A 21,352-nucleotide genomic window follows, 5' to 3' on the forward strand; every position below is an offset into this window, starting at 1 on the left:
AAAGTGTATAAAGGAAGAGGCATATTTTCCAGTTTTTAGTCATATCTGTAGCCTTAAAGAAAGCCTTGACAAGAATGCATATGTTAATCTATGGTTTATATGGCAATAGTAATGAACATTTGGAAAAGGCAATGATGCTGAATCTTCAATTAAATTATAGAATAACCAGAAATCCATGTTCACAAATTCTGGGCCTGATTCTGCTCTTTTTTTGCACCAGTTATACACAGCATTAATTCTGCTGACTTGAGTAGCATTATTTTTTAATTTTACCAACCATTAAGCAAATTAAGAAGAATGATCCCAAAGCCTCGCACAGCACTCGTTTGTTTCATTGCATCCATGCGAAATGTTGGAAAGTTGGTAAGTATACATTTATATTCAATAGGAGCTACCGAGCATTTCAGTTACAGTTGTTCCCAGAATTAGAGAAGGCCAGCTGAGAGCTTTCATAATAAAGTTCTTTACTGAGATGCTTATCCAGCTATTAACTTTGAATAGCGCGCTCCCAAGAAGGGGCTGTTGCTGCTTGGGTTGTGTTGGGCACTCTGCTTATGGAGAGCCAGCTCCTCCTCAGCTGAGTAAAGTAACTGAATAAAATTAAAGAAACTAAATCCCCTAGACAAATTATGGCTGGTAAAAAGATGCTGCAGCTGATGTTAGAATGACATATTTCTCTACAGACCTTTATTTCTTTATTTATATTACATTTGCAGCTTTTTTGTAAAAGTGAAGGCAGTGAAATTTTTCTTCTATTATTGTAACTAGACACATGTTCTTTCTTGTAAAGGTCTTTTTTGGTCATTTTCTTTTCTTGTCTTCTGAAGAAAGTGCAGTTATGTACTATATGTTAATAAAAATATTTACTTATGAAATGGCACATATTTTTAAGTTTATATATTATAGTTACAGGACACTAGTAACTGCACAGACTTAATAGCACACTTTTCTTGCAAAATTCATATGTGACTCAAAATTGCTGTGAGTGACAGCAGTGGATTTTAGACGTAATGTTGGGAAGATAATTTAATTCCATTCTACCGTAAGAGCAAAGATGAATATGTTGTCTTTTAGCATCCTCAACTCACTAAACGTGTTGACTCTTTCCCACTGTCCAGCACCAGGCAGCTGCCTAGTTTAACTTTACTAGCTATTGGGCAGGGATAAAATGAAAATGATTAATGAATCTGCAAACTTTTATGATGAAACCAACATATCATATTGAACTATTTCTGAGTTTCCTGACTAATATAATAATAAAAAACTAGAACATTTAGAATAAGTTAAAGCTGGTGACTGACTAGGGCAGAAGGACAGGAGGAGGAATGGGAGAAAGGGGCAGATTTGTGTGTTCTAGTCAGCTACTTGAAAAAATCAATGATGATATTATACATTTCCACTGATTTTGACTTTGAAATATCTGATTTTATTTTATTTTTTGAGTCTTAGGAGAACCTTAGTAAGCCAACTGATGGTAATCAGAAGGCCAAAGGTTTCTCACAGAAACCTGATCTCTCGGTGAGCATGTGTCATCAGACTCACTGTGTCTGAGGCTCCATGTGTTATGGCACCTGAAAGCACCATTTTCCCTTTCTAAACCTCTTTGTTGGAGTGTCTCTGAAGTGATGAACTGACTGAAGTGGGAGTTGAGGAAATCCTGCAGCTCTGTGAACAGGTGCAATATACACAGGTAGGAGACTTAGTCCTGATGTCTCTTTCTTTAGGAAAACAAAACAAACAACAACCAAACAAACAAAAGCAGTATGAAGAGCTATAAGTATCAAAAACATCCTTGAAAATAGTATTTGTGTGTAGTTTAGTCTGTCTCCAACTCTAACTCCAACTCCAGATTGCTCTTTACTTTGAAAGAAACACGGGTAAGGTGCCCAAGATGACTGAACAGAGAATTTTTCTTCAAAATTCCATCAGGAACAATTTGGCAAGTGTTATTTCAAGCAGATAGTGTCTTTACTGCTGTTTCTTAGTCTTCAAATATTTAACAGTTAAAAAAAAAAAAGCATAGGAATGCTATTTGCTATGGCACTGAGAGCTATTTACAATCTCTTTTGTTTAGGAGAGTAAAAGGGTTAGCAGAGAAACTAGGAGATGAACCATACTAACACTAATTAACATTCACAAAGATAGGAACTCTGGTAGATATTCCTATGATTCAGGTAGATCCTGTTGTGGATGTCCCATCCCTGGCAGTGTTCAAGGCCAGGTTGGATGGGGCTTTGAGCAACCTGGTCTAGTGGAGGGTGTCCCTAGGTGGGAGGGAACTAGCTGATCTTTTAGGTCGCTTCCAACCCAAACCATTCTATGATTCCATGATTCTATGACTCTAAAAACATTTCCTACCTCTAACAAGGTTATATAAATGCCTTCAGATAGCACCAAGGAGGTGAAGGAAGGAACTGGTGAATTCGAGTATCTAGTGTCCTACAGGCAAAGGATGTCTGTAATCTCCTGTGGCAGCAGGACTAGCTGAGTGCTCGTCATGTAACACCTACCTGGTCGTGACATGACCAGGAAACATCTTCACTATACATCTCCCACCCCATGTCACCCCTAGCTACCTATCTGTGTCACAGTGCCACCTAGCAATGGCCTGCTTACAAGTTTGTCTTCTTGCAGCAGGTGGAAATTGTGGTCCTGTGAACAAACTCAGGTTTTTGGGACTTCCTTGAATTTTTATGAGTGCTACTTATTTTATATTGTTGTACTGTTCTACGGTCAGATGATTACAAGTTAAATTATATATGTATAGGCATTAAAAATATATAGAGTGTTTTTTGTGTTGTAACTAAGATTTGAGAGTGCTTATTGCAACATTTTTGCCCAGATATCTGCACATTTTGCAAAGATTCATCTGTTTTGCTGAGGTAGGCATAGGTTAGTGATCTCAAAGAAGCAGCTTGATATCACTGAACTATTTTGCTAAGATAGATGGAGAGGCAGGTGTGGCGCTGGTTTCCTCTCTGCTTTGTATTTACATAATTGTTCCATTCGAAGTTGCCTGGGTTTTAAGAAGACAAATGTACAATGTTCTAATGTGATGCTGAAGGTACACGTATAATACTAATTGTTGAAATTTTCTACTGAAATGTCTCTAAGAACTTAATTAGGGCTGCAGTGAGCTGTTCACCAGAGAATATTAACTCTGGCAAGCAATTTCTTCTAAGTCTGTAAATTCATTGCCACTTGTGTTTGAAACTTACAATGAAGAATGAGACTTTCTAAAAAAATAAATAAAATCTCCCTGTGATTTACCTGTCATGCAAAGAAATTTAAAAGAGTCTCTCACATAACATCCTATAAAATGGCAGGAAAAAACAACCTTCCCTGAAAAAAGAAGCAGCCCTTAAAAACCAGGTTTAAATAGGGCTTAGTAATTGCATCGGTATTTTGTTTGTTCTTTGTTTATTTTTGTTTTATGAGTGTGTGTGCAGACCCTGAAGTAATGACAGATGCATGAGTGAAGGTATTTTGAACTTATGACTGACCTTTTTAAAACTTTCTTTTGACTTCGCAGAAGGTTCAGGATGTTGCTTCACATGAGCACTCTATGGGGATGTGAAAAATGATGTGCAAACTGAGAACAAAAATAATTTTTTTTTACAAACCAAAGTCTTTTCTCAGGAGAGGAGACATCTACTCACCCTAAACATCTCTGCAAAGAGTTTTCATGTGTACCCCAACCTGAGGGCTCACGGCAAGCTTTGTGTGGCTGTACTTTTAATACAGCCTGCAAGGTAAATAGAGAGGATGGGATGGGATGGGATGGGATGGGATGGGATGGGATGGCATGGCATGGCATGGCATGGCATGGGATGGCATGGCATGGCATGACATGGCATGGCATGGGATGGCATGGGATGGGATGGCATGGGATGAAGCTGCTGTGAGAGAGCTCAGGTGCAGTGCTGGCTGATCAAAATGGCAATTTCCTGCAGCTGTCATTTAGTGGATTGCACACTAACCCAGTAAGCTAACCTCTTTCTATGCTCAGTGCTGGCTTTTACTTTGCACACCCAACAAATGGGAAACACTGTCAGCTTTTCCTGCTCTTCTGGGTGCTTTGCAATAGGTCACCCGTGCTCAGTCAGCTGAGGGCACTCACGTTTACTTTCACTAACACCAAGGCTTACTGCCCACCTTCTCTGTGTGTCACCTATAGCAAGTAGAAGAGTGGTGACGTATTGAGCCTGTAGTTCCTTCTGCACCCACCTGACATAGGGGTAACGAAACACGACGGCCTAAGGGCCCTGTGCTCTCCCTCTCCCCGTGCGGGTGCACACAGTCTCCCCACTGTAGACCTTCTCAGTCGCAGCCGTGTGGTGCAGCCCCTCACTCCGGCTTGCACTTCTTTTTCCGTCACCAAATGTGTTTGAGAGTATGGGCTCGGTAGGTATTCATTTTTCCTGGATGATTCTGTATTTTTGAGGGGGGCAGAGAGAGAGTGCTAATATTTGATAAAAAGAGAAAGAGAAGGTTAAAAAGCACATCCACTTTATTTTTGGAGTGATTTGTGTGTTGCTTCTGTCATGCCTTGATGGTTAAGAGAGATGCCTTTATTAAAAATATCAAGAATATCTCCATCAAATTCTTAGCTCTCAAATTTTGCTTCAAATTTTTTTCCTAATACTACTAACCCAGCAAAAAGATGTTTGTACTTTCTGTAATCTCAGTAGTAGATAAAGATTATCTATTTCATTTAACATTTAGATCCTAGCAAATCATGTTACTCTTAATCCAACAAAATGAAAATATTTTAATTGACTATTGAATGTTTCTGAAATTACATTATCTAGGATGTTGGCTATTTAATATAAGAATGCTGATAAGCTTTTGGAATGAGGCTGGTTGTAATAACAAACAGAATACTTTCCTTCAACAACCCTCAATCTCAATGTACTCAATTTTTAGTAACCTGAGCAGCTTCAGAATTTATACAGTTTCCAAAAAAGGTATCAGGTCTGCCTTCGTAATTTCTGCTCTACTTCATGACTCTGTGGACTCTTGACCTCCCACCCACAGAGTTTATTAATCCAGAACAAAGGTCAAACTGTCTTAAACAGAATTTAAACAAACAAAAGCACAGGAAAACTCTTAATAGCTGAAACATTTCTATTAGTTTCACTCCCCAGGGCAACAAGTTCTGGAACATCAACCCAAGGCCAGCTGGAGAACTGCGATGCTGCCAACACATCTTCTTGGAGGATATAGCCAGGGTCAATGGGAAATAGCCCAGCAAAATTATGTCATGAATGACAGCTCAGTATCCATACTAAATTCAGTGATTCTCAAATGAAAGACACAATGGTGTTCTCCAACCTCCACTCAGTGGGCTATTTAGGAGGTGAAGAGTTGTGATTATACCGAAAAAATGCAAGGGAACCTGCAGCATTCATTATACAAGGAGACTCATTGTTATGAATTTGCTTACATTTTTTCTGATGCCAGTCACATTAATCTCTTGCTCAGCTGAGACATGGATTTAAAAAAGTGTTCTAATAACGGCAAATCAGATAAGGGGTGGGTGTGAAGGAATATAGTTACTCTGGATACTAAATTAAGCCTGTTGTTACAGAGATATTTTTTTTAGCACTGGCAGATTTCTGCCATCCTCTGTATCACAACAATAGAAGACACATCAAAAACTCTCTGTGCTAGACTACCAACAAGGACAAAATAATTTGGAAGTGTATTAGACATACAGGGACATATCTGTGTTGCTGATCTGTCTGGATGGGCCCCAAAAAAGCCAGTTGCTTTATGTAGGTCAGCCAGAGTACAGAGCTTTGCATGACAAAATAAGCCACAGTACAGTCAAAAAACAGGTGGATATTTTGACCTTTCTTTTCCATTGGCCTTCATCCTATTTTTGAACTTAATTTACTGCTGTGATTTTTTTTTTCTTCTTTGGATTTTAATTAAACTCTCCTTAGGCTTGCTAGCATGAAATTGTCTTTTTTTTTTTTGTTTCCCCCCCCCCCCCCCTCCAATTTAAGAATGAAGGAAGCCTGTTTACCAGGCCACTTTTCCCCAAGTCTCACTGCTTTATCTATAATTTAAATGTGTCATTAATGCACAATATCCAAGTAAAACTTTGTGAATTTTAATCAGGCTGGTATAACAAGCTTTCCAATTATTTTGAAGCTGATTATCACCCATCATGTAACATACACATGGTTTTCACAGCTGTGCAGTAATAGAAAAATCTTAGTTTGCATCTAAGCCTAACAGTAGCTCTGAACCCGATCATATCGAAAGTGTTTGATGTTGGCTGCCAGGTGAGAGCTGGGTCCCTACTAAAATGCAGAAGACATTTTGCTGTTGCTTTCCTTGCAGCCAAGATTTCAGCTTGTCACAGACTGCAAATATGAATTCCTTTTCTCTTTGCTTTTCCAATTTTGTTCTCCCACACAAATCAATCTTACACTCATTCAACTTTGTTAGATTTACTCTCAAATCATACTGCTGCAACTGAGAACAGAATCAGACCCAGCAATGCACTTTGCCTTCAAAATAATTAGCTGCATATTGTACAGTCCCCCATTTCTGTCCAGCTATATGTGCTGTCCAGAGAACCTATATACTGAATTTCCACAGGTTGTGCAACAGAGTCCTTTAGTTTTATATCAAGGACTACCCTGATTAAAGAGAGCCTTATAAAGACAAAGCACCACACTTGGATAATTCATGTGCATAGAATCCACATACAGACTCGAAGTTACTGACCAGGCAGAGTAAGTTTTTCCAATCATCACACTGTGCAGTTTTTAAAATAAAGTGCTATTTGCTTATGGCTAAACCTTATATGTGGCTATTGCATGCACACTTCAGGCTGCACTGTCAAAAGTGGAACACCTTCACCAAAAGAGGATGGAGCCTAAGTACTAGGGCAATGACAGGTCTGCTTGCTGTTGTTTTTGTTTGGGTTTTTTTTTGTTTTTTTTTCTTATTTTTTTCATATTGCATTCCAACAGAAATTTTGTCAAGCATAGAGCACGTGAACACACAAGTTTCCTTCACTGTTCCCCACACAGAGCTGTTCATATAGGAGGAATACTAAGGAGGAATGTTTCTAAAGCCATAGACAGTTTCTCCATTTATTTCAGGTTTTGTTTTGTGTTTTCTTTCTTTTTTTTTTGTTTGTTTTTCTTTTGTTAAATATTATGACAAAAATCATAAGAAAACCTTTTTTTAAGTAGTGTGAATATCAAATAGTATCCATCAATCCCTGAATCATGCTATTCAAAGTGCTTAAAACTACACTAAAAATAGAACAACAGAAAAGTACTCCCCATGTGGTTAAGGAAACACCTACTGATCGTCTAAATGTGACTGCGGTCAGATAGTTACATCCTACATTCATTCCGCATCCCAGTCTTTACCCCAGGGAAGGGGGAAAAAAATGCATTGTTTTCAGAGGATACTGGGGTATTTGGCATCCAGATGAACGAAGGCAAATGCCATCAGTGCCTGACAGGTGTCTGTAAGAGCAAATAAATAATAGCTTTCTTACACTATGAAAATAACCAAACGTGCAAAGTTCTCTTAAAATTTTATCTGGCCTGGCAGCTTCATTTCCATTTTGTGGATGTTTGGCACATGTCCAGAGGGAGACACCGTAATAAAGAACAGATTGTAGAAAAGGACTTGAGCAAATTGTCAGAGAAATAAACATTTTTAAGCAAATAAAAATCAGTGCATATCCCAAAGCTCTATTAGCTTGTTATGCAGATACAGAGATTTCTTGACTTTCACAACAGGAGCATAGTCATTTCCTCCCACACTGTCAGTTCTGGATTACTCCCACAAACGTCCCCCAAACTGCAGTTTACCCACTCTCTACCTATCACTTCCCATTAAGAAAACCAAAATATTATAAGCTGTACTTTTCTCATTCTGCCAATCAGGATGAACAAACCCCACACATCCATTATATTGGCCAGCAGCATTCAGCTACCATAAAAATACCTAAAGCTAATTCATTACATAAACAGACTACGAGGTCTGTTTGCCAGGATACCAGTTACATTTCTGCCGGCGTAAATCAAGCCCATGACTACATGACAGTGTGCTGAAACCAGCAACTCTACCCCAGTTCCTCTGCTTCTGCTAGCAGAGACTGCCAGAAAGCTTGGCCTGAATACACTGTAGAGCTACAACACCGCTCCTCGCTCTTTTTAAAACCAGAAATGACTTTTCCATTATTTAAAACATAAGATGCTTATTTCATTTGTCTTAAAGATGTCCAGATGTAAACATAGTGGGTGGGTTTTGTTTTTTTTTCTTCCCTGACAGCCATGGTACACGCATTATTTGCAACTCCTCAAAGATAGAATCATACATAAAAAATAAAACTAATTTATTTATTCATTAAAGTGAATAAAATGTTTTTAATACTTCCAGGTCTGATTTAAATATTAATTTTGTATAAATAAAGTTTATTCTGAAAACAATGATACTTGTTGGTATTCATGTCATTTTTTTTTCTGCCTGAGATCTTACTGAAATCATGTTGAACTTAATAAACTTTTACTTATCATTACAAGCTAAAACCAAATGAAAGAAGATTTCTTAATCCTGAATATATAATTTTAAAGCAAATACAGGTTTTGGAACATTAAAATACAAGGGGACTCTGTAATCCACAGCAAAATAATGTTTTGCTCTTACTTTTTTAGAAAATAACACTTTCTATAATATAAAGTGACAAACCATCTACAATACTGTCTTTTTATTCCCCTTTGGTTTGGAAGTCATCACTGTAAATATCAGCAGGACTCTCTGCACTTCAGTGCCTATTGCCTCACTTGTCTTACTTGCCTGACAATTGCAAATGATCTTATTTGCAGGATTTGGAAAGGGGGGAAAGAAAAAGTTAAATGCTTAAAAATAAAATCCACAACCACTTTAATACTTTTCCAGGAAGTGTTAAAAATAGGGTTTGCTTTTATATTTATAAAAGGGATACAATCAACTCATTCTTAAAATAATAATTAAAAAAACCAAACCCAAGAAAGCAAAAGCCAAACCATCTCTAGTTTCTACACACTCTGTAGTGACTACTGTGAAGCAACCGATACAGATTGGGTATATTCTGTTGTTTGACAGGTATCTACCAAGTTACATGTTAGATGATCAGACCGTAGTGTTACCCCAAATGGGGGTCATTGTAAGGGCAGGGAAGGAGCAGTGCACATTACGGGAGTAGAAATGAAACTGGAGCTCTCAGTGAGGGATGGGGTCCTTCTAAGAACAAATATTCTCCAAAAGAGGTGAACTGCAGCAGGCATGGCCTTCAGGAATCAGGCTAGGCAGGCCAACAAAATGGATGGTGCTTCTGATATCAACATAGCTTTGTCCAAGCATTCCCAAGAGAGGTTAAAAACAAACAAACCAAAAGTCTAAAACTATACTAACGAAGCAAAAAATTTTCCTATCTATACAGCAGTCTCTTCATTTAAAAAAATGTAAATATACAAATTCCAATGACATATAAAACAAAGTCGAAAATGTGAATGGGAAGAGACATGGGTAAAACAGGAAGACTGATGCTACAAAGAAATTGCAAAAAACATATGTACAAGACCCTGTTTTTCCTCATATGTTATCGATTGTAATGCATGTTTAACAGCAGCAGTCGAGGATGTAGTTCCAGGCACTGGACTGCAGACTCAGCTCCTATTCAAGGGGGTTGACGGCCCCTTGCATTTCGGTCACCAAATGACACTTGATATACTGGTCTCCCGTGGCAAGAGGGGCAGTATCGCACTGTTTGTGTGAGCCTCTTCTGGATTCTGCTCCCTGTTAGTTTTTGTCTGTGGCCGCTGCCCGTTTATAAGTGTCATAGGGATGTTGCAGTAGGTATGCTGGTTACCTATTGAGGTAAGCGGCAGGGTGCCGGTAGGAGGTACATCGTATTCATAGCTTCGATAATAGTGTTTCTGGCGCATCTGTGAATGATATGTGTTATGAAAGGTGGAGCGCAGGTCTGGATGGGCAGTGGCAAGAGCAGTGGAGGTGGCAGCAGCCATGGAAATTGCGGAGACTGTCTGCAGTTCCCCAAAGGGCCCCTGCTCACTGACATCTAAAACCTGCTCGTGTGTGATGGGTTCAATCCTCTTAAAAGGCATTTCGTACTGTAAACGTTTCCAGAACTTGGAATTCAACTTGTTGCATTTTGGTCCATGCCATTTAATGACAGTGAGGAGCTTGATGGTATGTTTCAGTGCCTCCACCTCCTGGTAGTTCATTACTCCTCGTAGTTCACTGCATTCAATCAGTATCACTTTGATTTCGCCCGTGACTAACATGTTTCGAAGCCTTGTTTCCAGTTCAAAGATGCTCCAGCCTCTTCTTACCACATAATTTGGAGTCATGACGATGATCAGTCGCTTGCTTTGGTCTACACATCTTGCCACATCTTCAATGTAGGCTACAAAATAAGACAATTGCTCAAAAATCAGTCTAAGAAAACACTCTGCTCCTATAGACTGGGGAGAAACAACAGATGCAAATCCCTGCTCCCGCAAGAGCTCACTGAAATATGCAAAAAACATCACTTGCAAACGTGCCAGGTTTGCTTGCCAGGACGTAGTCCTGGGTGACCTACTCTAGGTGGCCCTGCTTGAGCAGGTGGGTTGGACAAGATGACCTGCAGAGGTCCCTTCCAACCTCAAACATTCTGTGATCCTGGAAAACATCTATTCCCCCATGCACTATGGACTGTGAGTGTTTGTTTATAAGCTGTGGTTTTGTATCAATATCTGTATCTTTATTGGAACAAGTGTGTCCATCTCCATCTTTTTTCTTTAAAGGAGCAAAGTCATCCAGGTAGGCAACAAAGCAACAACTATGTGCTTCAGTCTTAAATCCAAGTAATACTCTAAGGTGTACTTTAGGGTTAGATTCTTTTCCTTTCATGTCCCCTCCACACACGTTCACAAGAACAGTGTTGCCTCCTGCAAATTAATGTTTAGTTTGCTGTAGATTTAAAAAGTATCCGCGTAATTGTTTGATGTTGTGTTTTGCCTATAGCAAGCATCCTTTCTCATCTTTAGTAAAAGATACTGATTTTAGTAGCTGTGTATATGGTTATACTGAAGTTATGAAGAATACCACAGCAACTTACAAAAAATTACTGTATGGAGTTTGGAATATGTGAAAGTAACATGAAAAATATCTACTTGTACCCACTGGAATCAATTCTAATTTTCAGTCTCTGAGGATGATCCAGTACCTCCACTGCACATTTATCTGCAGTGGACACTAACAGAATTCACTACTTTGCTCTGCTGTAAACAGTATTAGTCAACTCTTGCCTTGGTCCAAACACAACTTTTTCCTTCCTGTCTGCATTTCTGTAATAAATACTTAGAATCATGGAGATCTTTCCAGGCAAACTCGAAGGAACAGAAAACAAAGACCTCTGTATTCATTCCTAGATATGCAAGCTCTCAAAAAATCCATGAAAAAATGCTGGCGTCATTCATTTCCTTTATTTATGCATGCCCTTTCTGCATTGCCTCAACTTCAATCAATGTAATACAATTACTAAAAAATAATTCTTTTATCTGGGAAATGTACATTAAGTATCTTTGGTGGCTTATCTTCACCGTTCTCTAAGACAAGGGAGGAAAGATGACATTCTGAATGAGTAGCTATAGAAACGATACTGAGACAATCACTGGAATCACTGCATTTGCAGTTCAGGAAAGATACAAGCATAAAGACATGACTTACTTCCTGTGGGAATCAAATCTCTGTCTGGTATGAACAACTTGTATCCATAATGCTTTTCAAGCATATCTGGCAGGATCTCAAGAGCAAATCTTTCCTCTTCTCCAGTTTCTTGATTCCACTGGTCAGGATCCACTTTGGTATAAGATAGATATGCATCATAGTCTTTGTTGTCTAAGGACAGAGACGAAGAAAGTGAGTTAGTTTACTCATTATTGGAGATTTCTGAGATAATTTCCCAGGAATTATTTCTGGGAGAATTTCCCAGGAATAGGAAATTGCTTAGATAAAATGGCAAGCTTTCACCCAATTTCTAGATATGAATCCATTCACCTTTCTTGTTTCACCTGGTAGACGTAATACTTATTTACACAGATGCAAGGGAGAAGGGATCCATATCCATACACTGAAGTCAGTTTGTTCATAAACATTTGTGTAAGGCTCATATGAAGGAAATCCACTCAACTGTGGGGTGACAGCTTGTGAGCACAGAAGAAAAGTCACAGAAAAGAGCTTGAAATCTTCTCTAGGTTTCAAAGGGAAAAGACAAGCATGGAAATACCTAAGCTAATGTGCAATTGTCTCTGTTGCTTAGTAAAAACATTTCAGTCTTGCCAGAATTTTATGATAAACTTAGGGCCTGGGGCTGAAATGTTCTAAGCATATGTGTAGCTTTACTTGTAAAACTCATTGGCTTTCCAAGTCTGAAAATATTGCCAAGCTTAAATCTTTGCAGCATCAGCTCCTGATAATGCATTTTAAACTTCTTGAGTTCTGTGTGCTTAAATTTGCAAATTTAATGTTGCATTAATGTACATTTCGTCACTTAACAGTGTCTTATTTCATTTCAATATGGAAATAAATGTGCCTGTTTCTTAAATGTGCTTGGTGTGCCTACTTGAAAGACTGAATCAAAATAGCCATCATTAATTTTCATTAGGAGGTCAATAACGCCAAGTGCTCTGGAACTAATTCAGTGGAATAAGAGGTCACGTTCTGACTTTTGTTGTGAAGAAAGCAGAAAAAAAATCAATGGCAAGAGTAATGAAATGTTAACATCCTTCTAACTCTCTCGACAACACTATGCACAGGCTATGGAGAATATCAATTGCTTGTAAAAAGGCCTGATTGAATACTCGACTGTGTGTCATAACTAACGTTATATGCAGTCAGTGCTGACTTCTGTTATTTACTGAGCCACTCCTCATTTTACACCTTCTTGTACTCTGGTAGCATTATTTGGAAAAGTCTGCCAAATGCAGGATGGGGGGCAGAGGGTATGAATTAAATTAATGAAACAGTGCTAATCTTGAACAGTCCACTCCTCCTTCTGAGGAACTGTGTATACTATGCTCATTAACATTTGCAGATGACAAAATTAAAATGGTAAAACTGTAACTACTTTCAAACTTTCCAAACCCATGACGTGACCAGGTGCTCGTTCTCTCCCCTGCACACTTGTTGTGTGATATTATATATTGGATTGTTATATCCACAGAAAAATAAACAAACAACAACAAGAACAACAACAAAGAAAAATAAGAAAAAGAGGAGCACTGCCTTCTATGGTTCACTCTTTACATTATTTTTCTTTGGAATATTTGTGAAACCATGATCCTTAACAATTGACAAGCACCTAATGCCTTTGACAATGCCTTGAAGTAACACTGAATGGATCAACTGTGAGGTAAAGGGAGATTACATAGCAGGTTTTTGTTTCCACAGTAGGACAGTGGTAACCCAGCAACTGAGTTAACACACAAAAAGGTCAAGAGATATATGGGGAAATTATGACAACCAACAAAACGATGATGCGGTAATGCCATTTTCTGTTGTCACCTTAGTAAATGATCATAACCATAGTACATGCTTGAGAGCAGTGTTGGTCTGTTGAAAGTCTTTGAGTAAAGATGAGAATGTATAATTTCTCAAAGGAATAAATAATAAGAAATAATGCAGTGTTCAAACTGTTTTAAAGGCTCAGGGAATTGTCTGTTAAGATGGTTTGCACATTCTTACTTAGAAGGGAAATTATTCATGCTATGCCACTGTTTTCTTGCAAATGTAAATATTGCACTAATGCATTTATTTGAAATATACGTATTTCATACCACAGAGGCTCCAGCATTTCCACCGACTACAACTGCATTATCCTGTATTGCAGGGACCATTTCCTTCTACCCTGGTTTCCTAGTTTTAACAGCATTTGAAGGGCAAAGAATGGCCAGGATCTTGGGTACATCTACACAGATGGGTTCAGGCAATCATGAATTTATTCAAGCTCCAATCCAGCAAGATGTGTGGTCTGGTTTGGGAAACTGTTAGATACATTAGCACAGCAGTTTTCCTGAGCTATTATACTCTCCATTTTCAACTTTGTTTGATGAAAAGTAAAAAGTTGATTTTACAGCAGAATTACCTTTGTGGTAATTTTGTTATCTGACATACTGGCATGAGCAGACAATTTGCAAAATGTGAAATGCCTGGGATGCACAGGGAATGATCACATATGCCTTTGTTTTACTACTATGATATTTATGTATTAGCCTGCTTTTAGTTAATTAAAAAATATTTGGGTTACATTGCCAACTCTGTGAAACATTTTAAGAACTACAGCAAGCAGATAGCTATGCAGCCATCAGAAGCTATCTCTTCTGTGCTGTGATCAAAGAACAATGGCATTATTTACTATTTTCTCTAATTTGTATGGATAGTCCAAAATGTAGAATTTCAGTTGCAATGAAAAATGGGAGAACTCATAAAATTGTTGAAATTTCCCATCTCCAGGAAAGTATTTAAACACAAAGTAGATAACTTCTCTGCCTGTGGTTCTTCTCAGTTAAATGGTCCCACCTACTCCTGCTTGTAATGAGTGGGACTGATGACTACATTCTCAAGAACATTTCTGATCTTAATTCATGTTTTTTAATGTGCTGTCCCAAGGGGCTGAGAGGGAGAGATGGGAACCTGCAAACATCCAGATCTTACAGCTGAGTCAAACTCTGGGAGCTGGGGCTTGTATCTTGCTCTTGGCTTTGCTCTCAAGCCCTTTGCTCTCAGCCTGTTTTCCATGTGAGCCTTCCTTCGAGCAACACATCCAGGAGTCCCCAGACTCCCAGCAAGCATGCAGGAAGTCCATTACAGGTTTTTGTTTTCTTGACCATTCATTGGAATGGGTATTTATTTTATCCGTGAAAATATTTGGTGTCAGCACATCTGCCTTTCCCAAGAAAAAAACCATAAAAAAAGTCATAAAGGACTTGATATTACTACTTACATTATTATGTGATACAATCAATGCAGATTTGGCTCTGCAATATGTTCAGATACTGGCTGCATCGAATATTCGGTGACAGAAAAAAGGGCAAAAATCTAAATTCAAAACAAGCAAAGCTGGTGGCAAACTAAGCTTTTCTTTAAAATGAGAATTTCCTCATTTCCTTTCATCAGTAAGCAATTAAGTCTTCTATCCAAGCGTCCTCGGAATGCAAATGTGATTGATTGTTGCTTGCACTTTGGCTTTAGATATAGATTATGCCATTTCAAAGATTTGTTTTTGTCAGGTTCCTGTGCATTAGCAATAATATGGAATATAGTTATTCACTACCTGTTTCCTCCCACACTTAAGAAGAGAAATACCTTCCAATAACCAAAGGCAGGGATGTTGATCGTTTAATCTGAAACTTTTTTTCTTTCCCATGGAGACTGAAAGCAATCATCTACATATACTTTTGTACCTGAAAGTACCCTTAATCCCTTAACCATTTCAAGATTCTTTTTTTTTTTTAGAAACAGAACAGAGTATGTTCACCTTGCATTGCCTCCAGGTATGTTGCAAAGCTGTATTATGTAACGGCTGTCCTTTAATTTAGTGAAGACAGCTAAGTGACATACAATACAATATCATGAAACAGCAATACTTTGAAACACTTTGTGTAATAATGTTTCCTCTTCCCATTCTTTGTGAATGGACAAATAATTCTCTCCATTTATGTGGTTTGTAGTTGCTTTCTGCTGCCTACAGGTAGTACACAATTAGGGTGGAGCTCTTCAACTCAACAACCTCCCTTTCTGTGAAGTTTTGTGGTATCCATTAATTGAAAATATTGAAACAAAACCTAAAGCAGACCTTGCATGGCCAAATTCAACCAGACTTGATGCAAAACAATTTCTTTGTTATTGCAGTGTAGACAACCATGAGAGCATGTGGACGCTCTGGATTAGTTCATCACGATGGGGTCGAATACAGCCTGTGCTCAAGGTATGATGTATTCAGTCCACAAATGTTTCAGGCAGCCCAAAACCACTGGTACTGCAAGACTCTGGTCAAAACAGACTGTGAAGTACAAACTTTGCCGTATCATTTCAGCCGTTCTATGGCGCTGAAAGTGAGGACACTGAGTAATGGTCATGAAGCTGTGCTCAGCCATAGGTCTGACAAAATTGCTTGGATCAATCTTATTGGTAAACGTTGAGGGTGAACTCCCAGCTTCATTAATAGCACATGGAAACACTCCTTCATTCAGTGGCCCAGGATTTTAGCCAAAATACCCGTTGCATCATTGCAATGTGAATTCTTTAATGCTGTCCATTCCTTTCGGTACTCATCCAAACGTAGAATATGTTACCATATTCCCTGTAACTTTCTACAGTCTTAATCCAGCAGAAGTGATATAAACTTCTAGGGGAAGAAGCTGCAAATGCTGCTTGTTATTCCAGGGATGTGCTCAGCAGCAGTCACTTAAAGGCTCAATGTAAGCATAAAATGAAACCCAGACTCTATATGCATCTACTTTGTCACATGCAAATAGGATCTTTGGGTAAGTAAATTCCTATCAGACATCTAAGAACTCATCTTTATGCATGCTCTTTTAACAGCTACACATGAAGAAATGGTAAGCTGGTGCCTACAGAAAGATAGATAAAACTTCCTCTTCTACAGGGACCAGCAAACAGATTCAACTTTGAATTTGTATTATAGATGTACATGTTTTCCTAACGATCTCCATGTTGCTCTCCAAGAAGCCAACAGTTTGGGCCTTTGAGGGGTTATTAAACCTTAAACATTGCAGATGGCCTGATACGTTTTAGCATAAGACAGATTAATACATCAAAATAAAGAGAAATCCCACAGTATTGTATTTCATAGTGAATTGTATTCTAATGAAGCTGTAAGACCTAGTCACCAGGGTCAACCCGTGCCTCCATGCATCCTGAAATCCTCCAGAGCCAGCAGTGCCTTCAGAAGCACCCAGTGCACGGAAGGCAGCTGACTGCGCGCAGGCTGCTCCGCGGCTTGGCGTAGCTGGCAACACGTCTGGCTTCAGAAGATCGTCCATTTCTAGATCAATAGGCAACTGGACAGCTGATTCCACTCCTTCACCAGAGCACATGCCAGCCTAGCAAAGACTCAAATACTCATTACTGGAGTGTAGGACCTATGTGCTGATTTAACTCAGAGTTTCAGGGTTTCATCTAGAAATGACAGACTGGATCCTCCCAGTGCTGTAGGGAGTTGTAGTCAAGCCAATGCAGGAGGCTTTCCTCTTTAAAAAAATCTGCTGTGTTCAGGAAAGGTTGCAAAGTACTGGGCTTTCAAAATTTCCCAGACTGTAGTTGCTTCAAAGTTACAATGACTATGGCATTTCATAATCTGTATTTTTTTCAGTATTTGTGGGGCCACATTTAATGTACACGTTGCAATAGTGTTCATCACCCTTAACACAATGAAAAATGTAATTTAAATGCTTAGTTGAGTAAAATGCCCAAATCCTAAGTCTTTCAAGATGCTTATACTTTTCCTCATGGCATTTACTATTGCTCATGAAGCTCATCTTAACATTTTCTTTTATTTTTAAATGTCAAGACCTTTTAATGTTAATACAAATTAAGAACTACCAACACTAGCTTTTTCTGTGTCAAAGTATTTGTGAAGCGTAGCATTCCTAATGATAGTTTATATCCTTGTGCAGAGTGGGTAATGGTGAATTGGAGGGAGGTTTTCTGAATGCAACACTGAGAAAGAGGTTAAAGAAATCTAATCAGTTCTAAACAGGTTCTGGAGTATTCTTAGCACACCGTAGACCAGGGAAAAAAAAAGATCCTTTGTCCCTAGTAGGCGCATTTATAAAAATATTACAGCAATGGACGTGTGTTTCTTTCTCCCCTATTTTTCCTTTTTTTTTCTTTTTTTCTTTTTTCTTTTTCTTCCCTTTAAGCCATATTGATTTCCAAAAGTCTAAAGAACATGAAAAAATAAAAGAAATACCAATTTTAAAGTTAATTTTATAAGACCATTTATGAAAACCCCAAAATATCGATGTTGCATTTGACATTTCTTGAAAATCAGGAGTGATTCCTGGCAGATAAAAATTCAGCCAAAAAATAATACAATTACATGATTTCAAGTGTAAAACAAATTCTTTCTGTAAGCTATATTTTCCTTGGCTTTCTATAATTACAGCTAAAATTTGTCATTGATAGATACATAAGATAGAATATTACTTATTTAAACTGAACAATGTATTATTGAATTTAATTTTTTCTCTTATATTTAGTCTGATTTTGTATTGCTAACTAAATGAAGAGTGCATATCAAGTGTTTCTCAGTCATTCTTATTGACACAGAAGTTTAAATTTATTACTACTACTGAAGACATTCTACTTTCAATATAAAAACCTAATGAACCATTAATCTTAGAAGTTGCTCTTGACAGATATGAAAACTCAGAAGTCCTTGTAAGAGTTTCAGAATATTAAAAAAACTACAAAACTTAAAGGATGGTGATACAAGTTATTCTCTTCATTGCTATGAATTATTGGCAGGTCAAACACCAAACTAAGAAAAAACCACAATATTAGTAGATATTGAAAGATAATGAAATACTGAATCATAATTACCTAGCTGGAAATATAGCATAGTAGTTATCTATGAAAGACTGGAAGGAACTAGCTACTATTTAAAAAAGGAGAAATTAGGAAGAGACACTAATAAAGAATGTCATATTGACTCTGAAAAAGGAAGAATATAACATTTTCTGTACTAAAGGAATTTCTTAAATAAAAAGTGTCAGGAAGTGATGATCTTAATTCAAAAGGGTAACTAGTTACCTGTATAAAATACATGCTTAATTTTATGTATATTCCTTAGTTCTGCTGATCTCAGTGACAGTGCTTGTATCTTATCATTGGGTTAAGTATTTTGAAAACCGGAGCTGAGACAGCCTTGATCTAGGCAAAGGCAGTGAAATGTTAAGTAAATCATTATAGATATAAACAAAACTCAAGGGAGAAATAGCTTGGAAACAGACTTTCAATCTAAGATTCTTGAAATCAGATGCCAATATGCTGCATTGGAAACCTGCAATGTGCTTTGGCCTTTGATTAAAAACAAAACAAAACAAAAAACTTCAAAGCTTACAACGATTTGACAAAGCTGCTGGTTGAGGAACAGGAGATATCTCATTCTTCATTATGTATGGTAGTCTTTTTTAATTTCTTTTTTTATTTTCACTTTACATCTGGACTTTCTAACCTATAACAATCTTTCACTTTGGAATCTAAAGATGTTCATGGTGATATTGTTACTTTATTTTTAAATATATATATTATGCATGTACTTTAGATGCTATAAAACAGGGACAGAGGCAAAAGCAGGAATCTTTCTTTGAATTAGTAAGTTTCAAGGACACAATCTAGAAAATCTCATATTCAGAGGAGATATAAATTGGGATTTTATTGTTTGAATTGCATTTCAGATGTAAATAAATAACATAAACAAGACAAGTTAAGGAAAGTAGTTCTCCGACAATAAAACTGTAATTATAGAAGAGGAAAATCCCTTTTTGTAAACACTAATATTTAGAAAGATGAAAGCTGCATTTTTTTCTAAAGGTGATTTTAATAGAACTTGAAATTGATATTCATAGAGCAGGATTTCTTATTGCCACAATTTGCCAATAGTCAATAAGAATACACACGTAGTGGCGAGGCTGCTATTGCAAACTTATTCTGTGGGTTCCCAGGGAAGATTCTGTAATTGCAAAGTCACTAACTTCAGCAGTAATTTCAGTCTAGCTGTACCTGCATAGCATAATCATTAACACAAGTGCTTTGGCGGTGCCTAAACCATTGGAAAAAGTTATATTTGAAAGTTAGCAAGTAAGTCACACTGAAGTATTAAGAATCTCAAAGTGTTGCCTTTCTTTGCTGCATAAGAGGTTTACTGGAATGAAACTCAGGAATCTACTAAGGAGTATATCTTACCTGCTCTTGCCTTGTACAGTTAATAAGATATTATCTGGGCAATCCCATAGGTCTGTCCATGAACCCTGCTAGTCTTTTGCAGCTGAATAATAGTAAGGACAAAAATCATGATTACCTAAGGACTCCCAGGTGCAACAGAGACTTCAAGGCAGCAACTGTTTCATCAATCTCCTAATTTGAGCATTGATTTGCTTCCCCTCAGCAAGCAGTAGAAACTCATCTCTTAAGAAAGTGCAACCAGCGCAGCCAAGAAACAGCCACTATAGATGTCATGTACCAAATCCAAACAAGATTTCCTGAATTTAGAAAGCTCGGCAGTGACACATTTTAATCACTTTAGGAGCACTCTGTTTTATTTCAGCAATATTGGGGGGGAAAAAAAAACAACCAAACCCAGAATGCAGCAACGTGCAGAACTGAAAGTGAAACCCAGAGGAACTCCCCAGCCCCGGGTGCCCTCCCTGCCTGGAGCCCAGCTGCACGGAGGCTGAGTCTTCCCTCACTTCACCAAGGTTTCCTTTGCAAGGAAAGCTGAGAATAAAATCAGGACAACATGGAGAACTCCACTCCAACACTGTAGAAACAGCTGATGGGACCTAAAGTCACCAAGGGTCATTGTGAAGGTCATGGTATCAGCTGCCAAGCAAAGCTCTCACTTTCTAGTTATCAGCTGCCTATAGGGGTTTTTTTTTGTGCTTGGGCCTAAAGCTTGATTTCTCCTCAGTCTAGCTGTGGGAAAGAATATTTATGTAAATTTCCTTAGAAAAATATTTAGAGCACATTTGTTCAAACTTTCTCTTTAATTGCTGCTTTTTAACTCTTACAAATTTTCATGCCACCCTCTTAACGTAAAATTTATTCTTTTTCTATGATCATGTTTACCCCTTGCTTATTAATTCCTTTGTACAAAAACTTCTGCCAATTTAAATGGTTACCAATGTACTCGGGTAATGGTAGGGGCTGGTGCCTGCAGACTGTTTCTACTGCTAACTGTACCATATGCACTTTTCTCTGAAACAGGAAACTGGAATGTAAACACACATATATAAGTTCATGATTTTGAGTAATTTTACCCATCTGACGATGTGCAATGATTTTCAGCCTGGCATCCGTAGACTTCTGGATTTATCCTTAGTATACTTTAAAGCTGGCATACAGACACATGCACATCCACTGGAAACTCTCAGGTCTCAGGAGATGGCAAGAAAAAGATGAAAATAGCTGTTTTGGTGACTTTGAGCGTCCTGGCCACTTTAAGGCAGCATCGTAAATGGTGCTGCTCAGAGAAGTGGCCCGACTCCCCTCTCCACCCTCGCTGCGGCCGCCATGCCTGGGG

At 38.0% G+C, this 21,352-nt stretch overlaps 1 protein-coding gene across 2 annotated transcripts in view; it reads right to left on the bottom strand.

Annotated features, from left to right (window-relative positions):
- Positions 1-7,667: 7,667 nt before the first annotated feature.
- Positions 7,668-21,352, bottom strand: part of IL1RAPL1 (interleukin 1 receptor accessory protein like 1) — a 764,969-nt gene continuing 751,284 nt past the window's right edge. For both annotated transcript variants that reach the window (XM_054844310.1, XM_054844318.1), the window contains exons 10-11: positions 11,755-11,925; positions 7,668-10,447 (exon numbers count right to left, since the gene is read on the bottom strand). In XM_054844310.1, the coding sequence (XP_054700285.1) occupies positions 9,729-10,447; positions 11,755-11,925 (890 nt within the window). In that variant the 3' untranslated portion in view covers positions 7,668-9,728. The remainder of the gene's footprint in view (positions 10,448-11,754; positions 11,926-21,352) is intronic.

This window comes from Grus americana, chromosome 1, assembly GCF_028858705.1.
Source record: "Grus americana isolate bGruAme1 chromosome 1, bGruAme1.mat, whole genome shotgun sequence".
NCBI classification, from domain to species: domain Eukaryota; kingdom Metazoa; phylum Chordata; class Aves; order Gruiformes; family Gruidae; genus Grus; species Grus americana.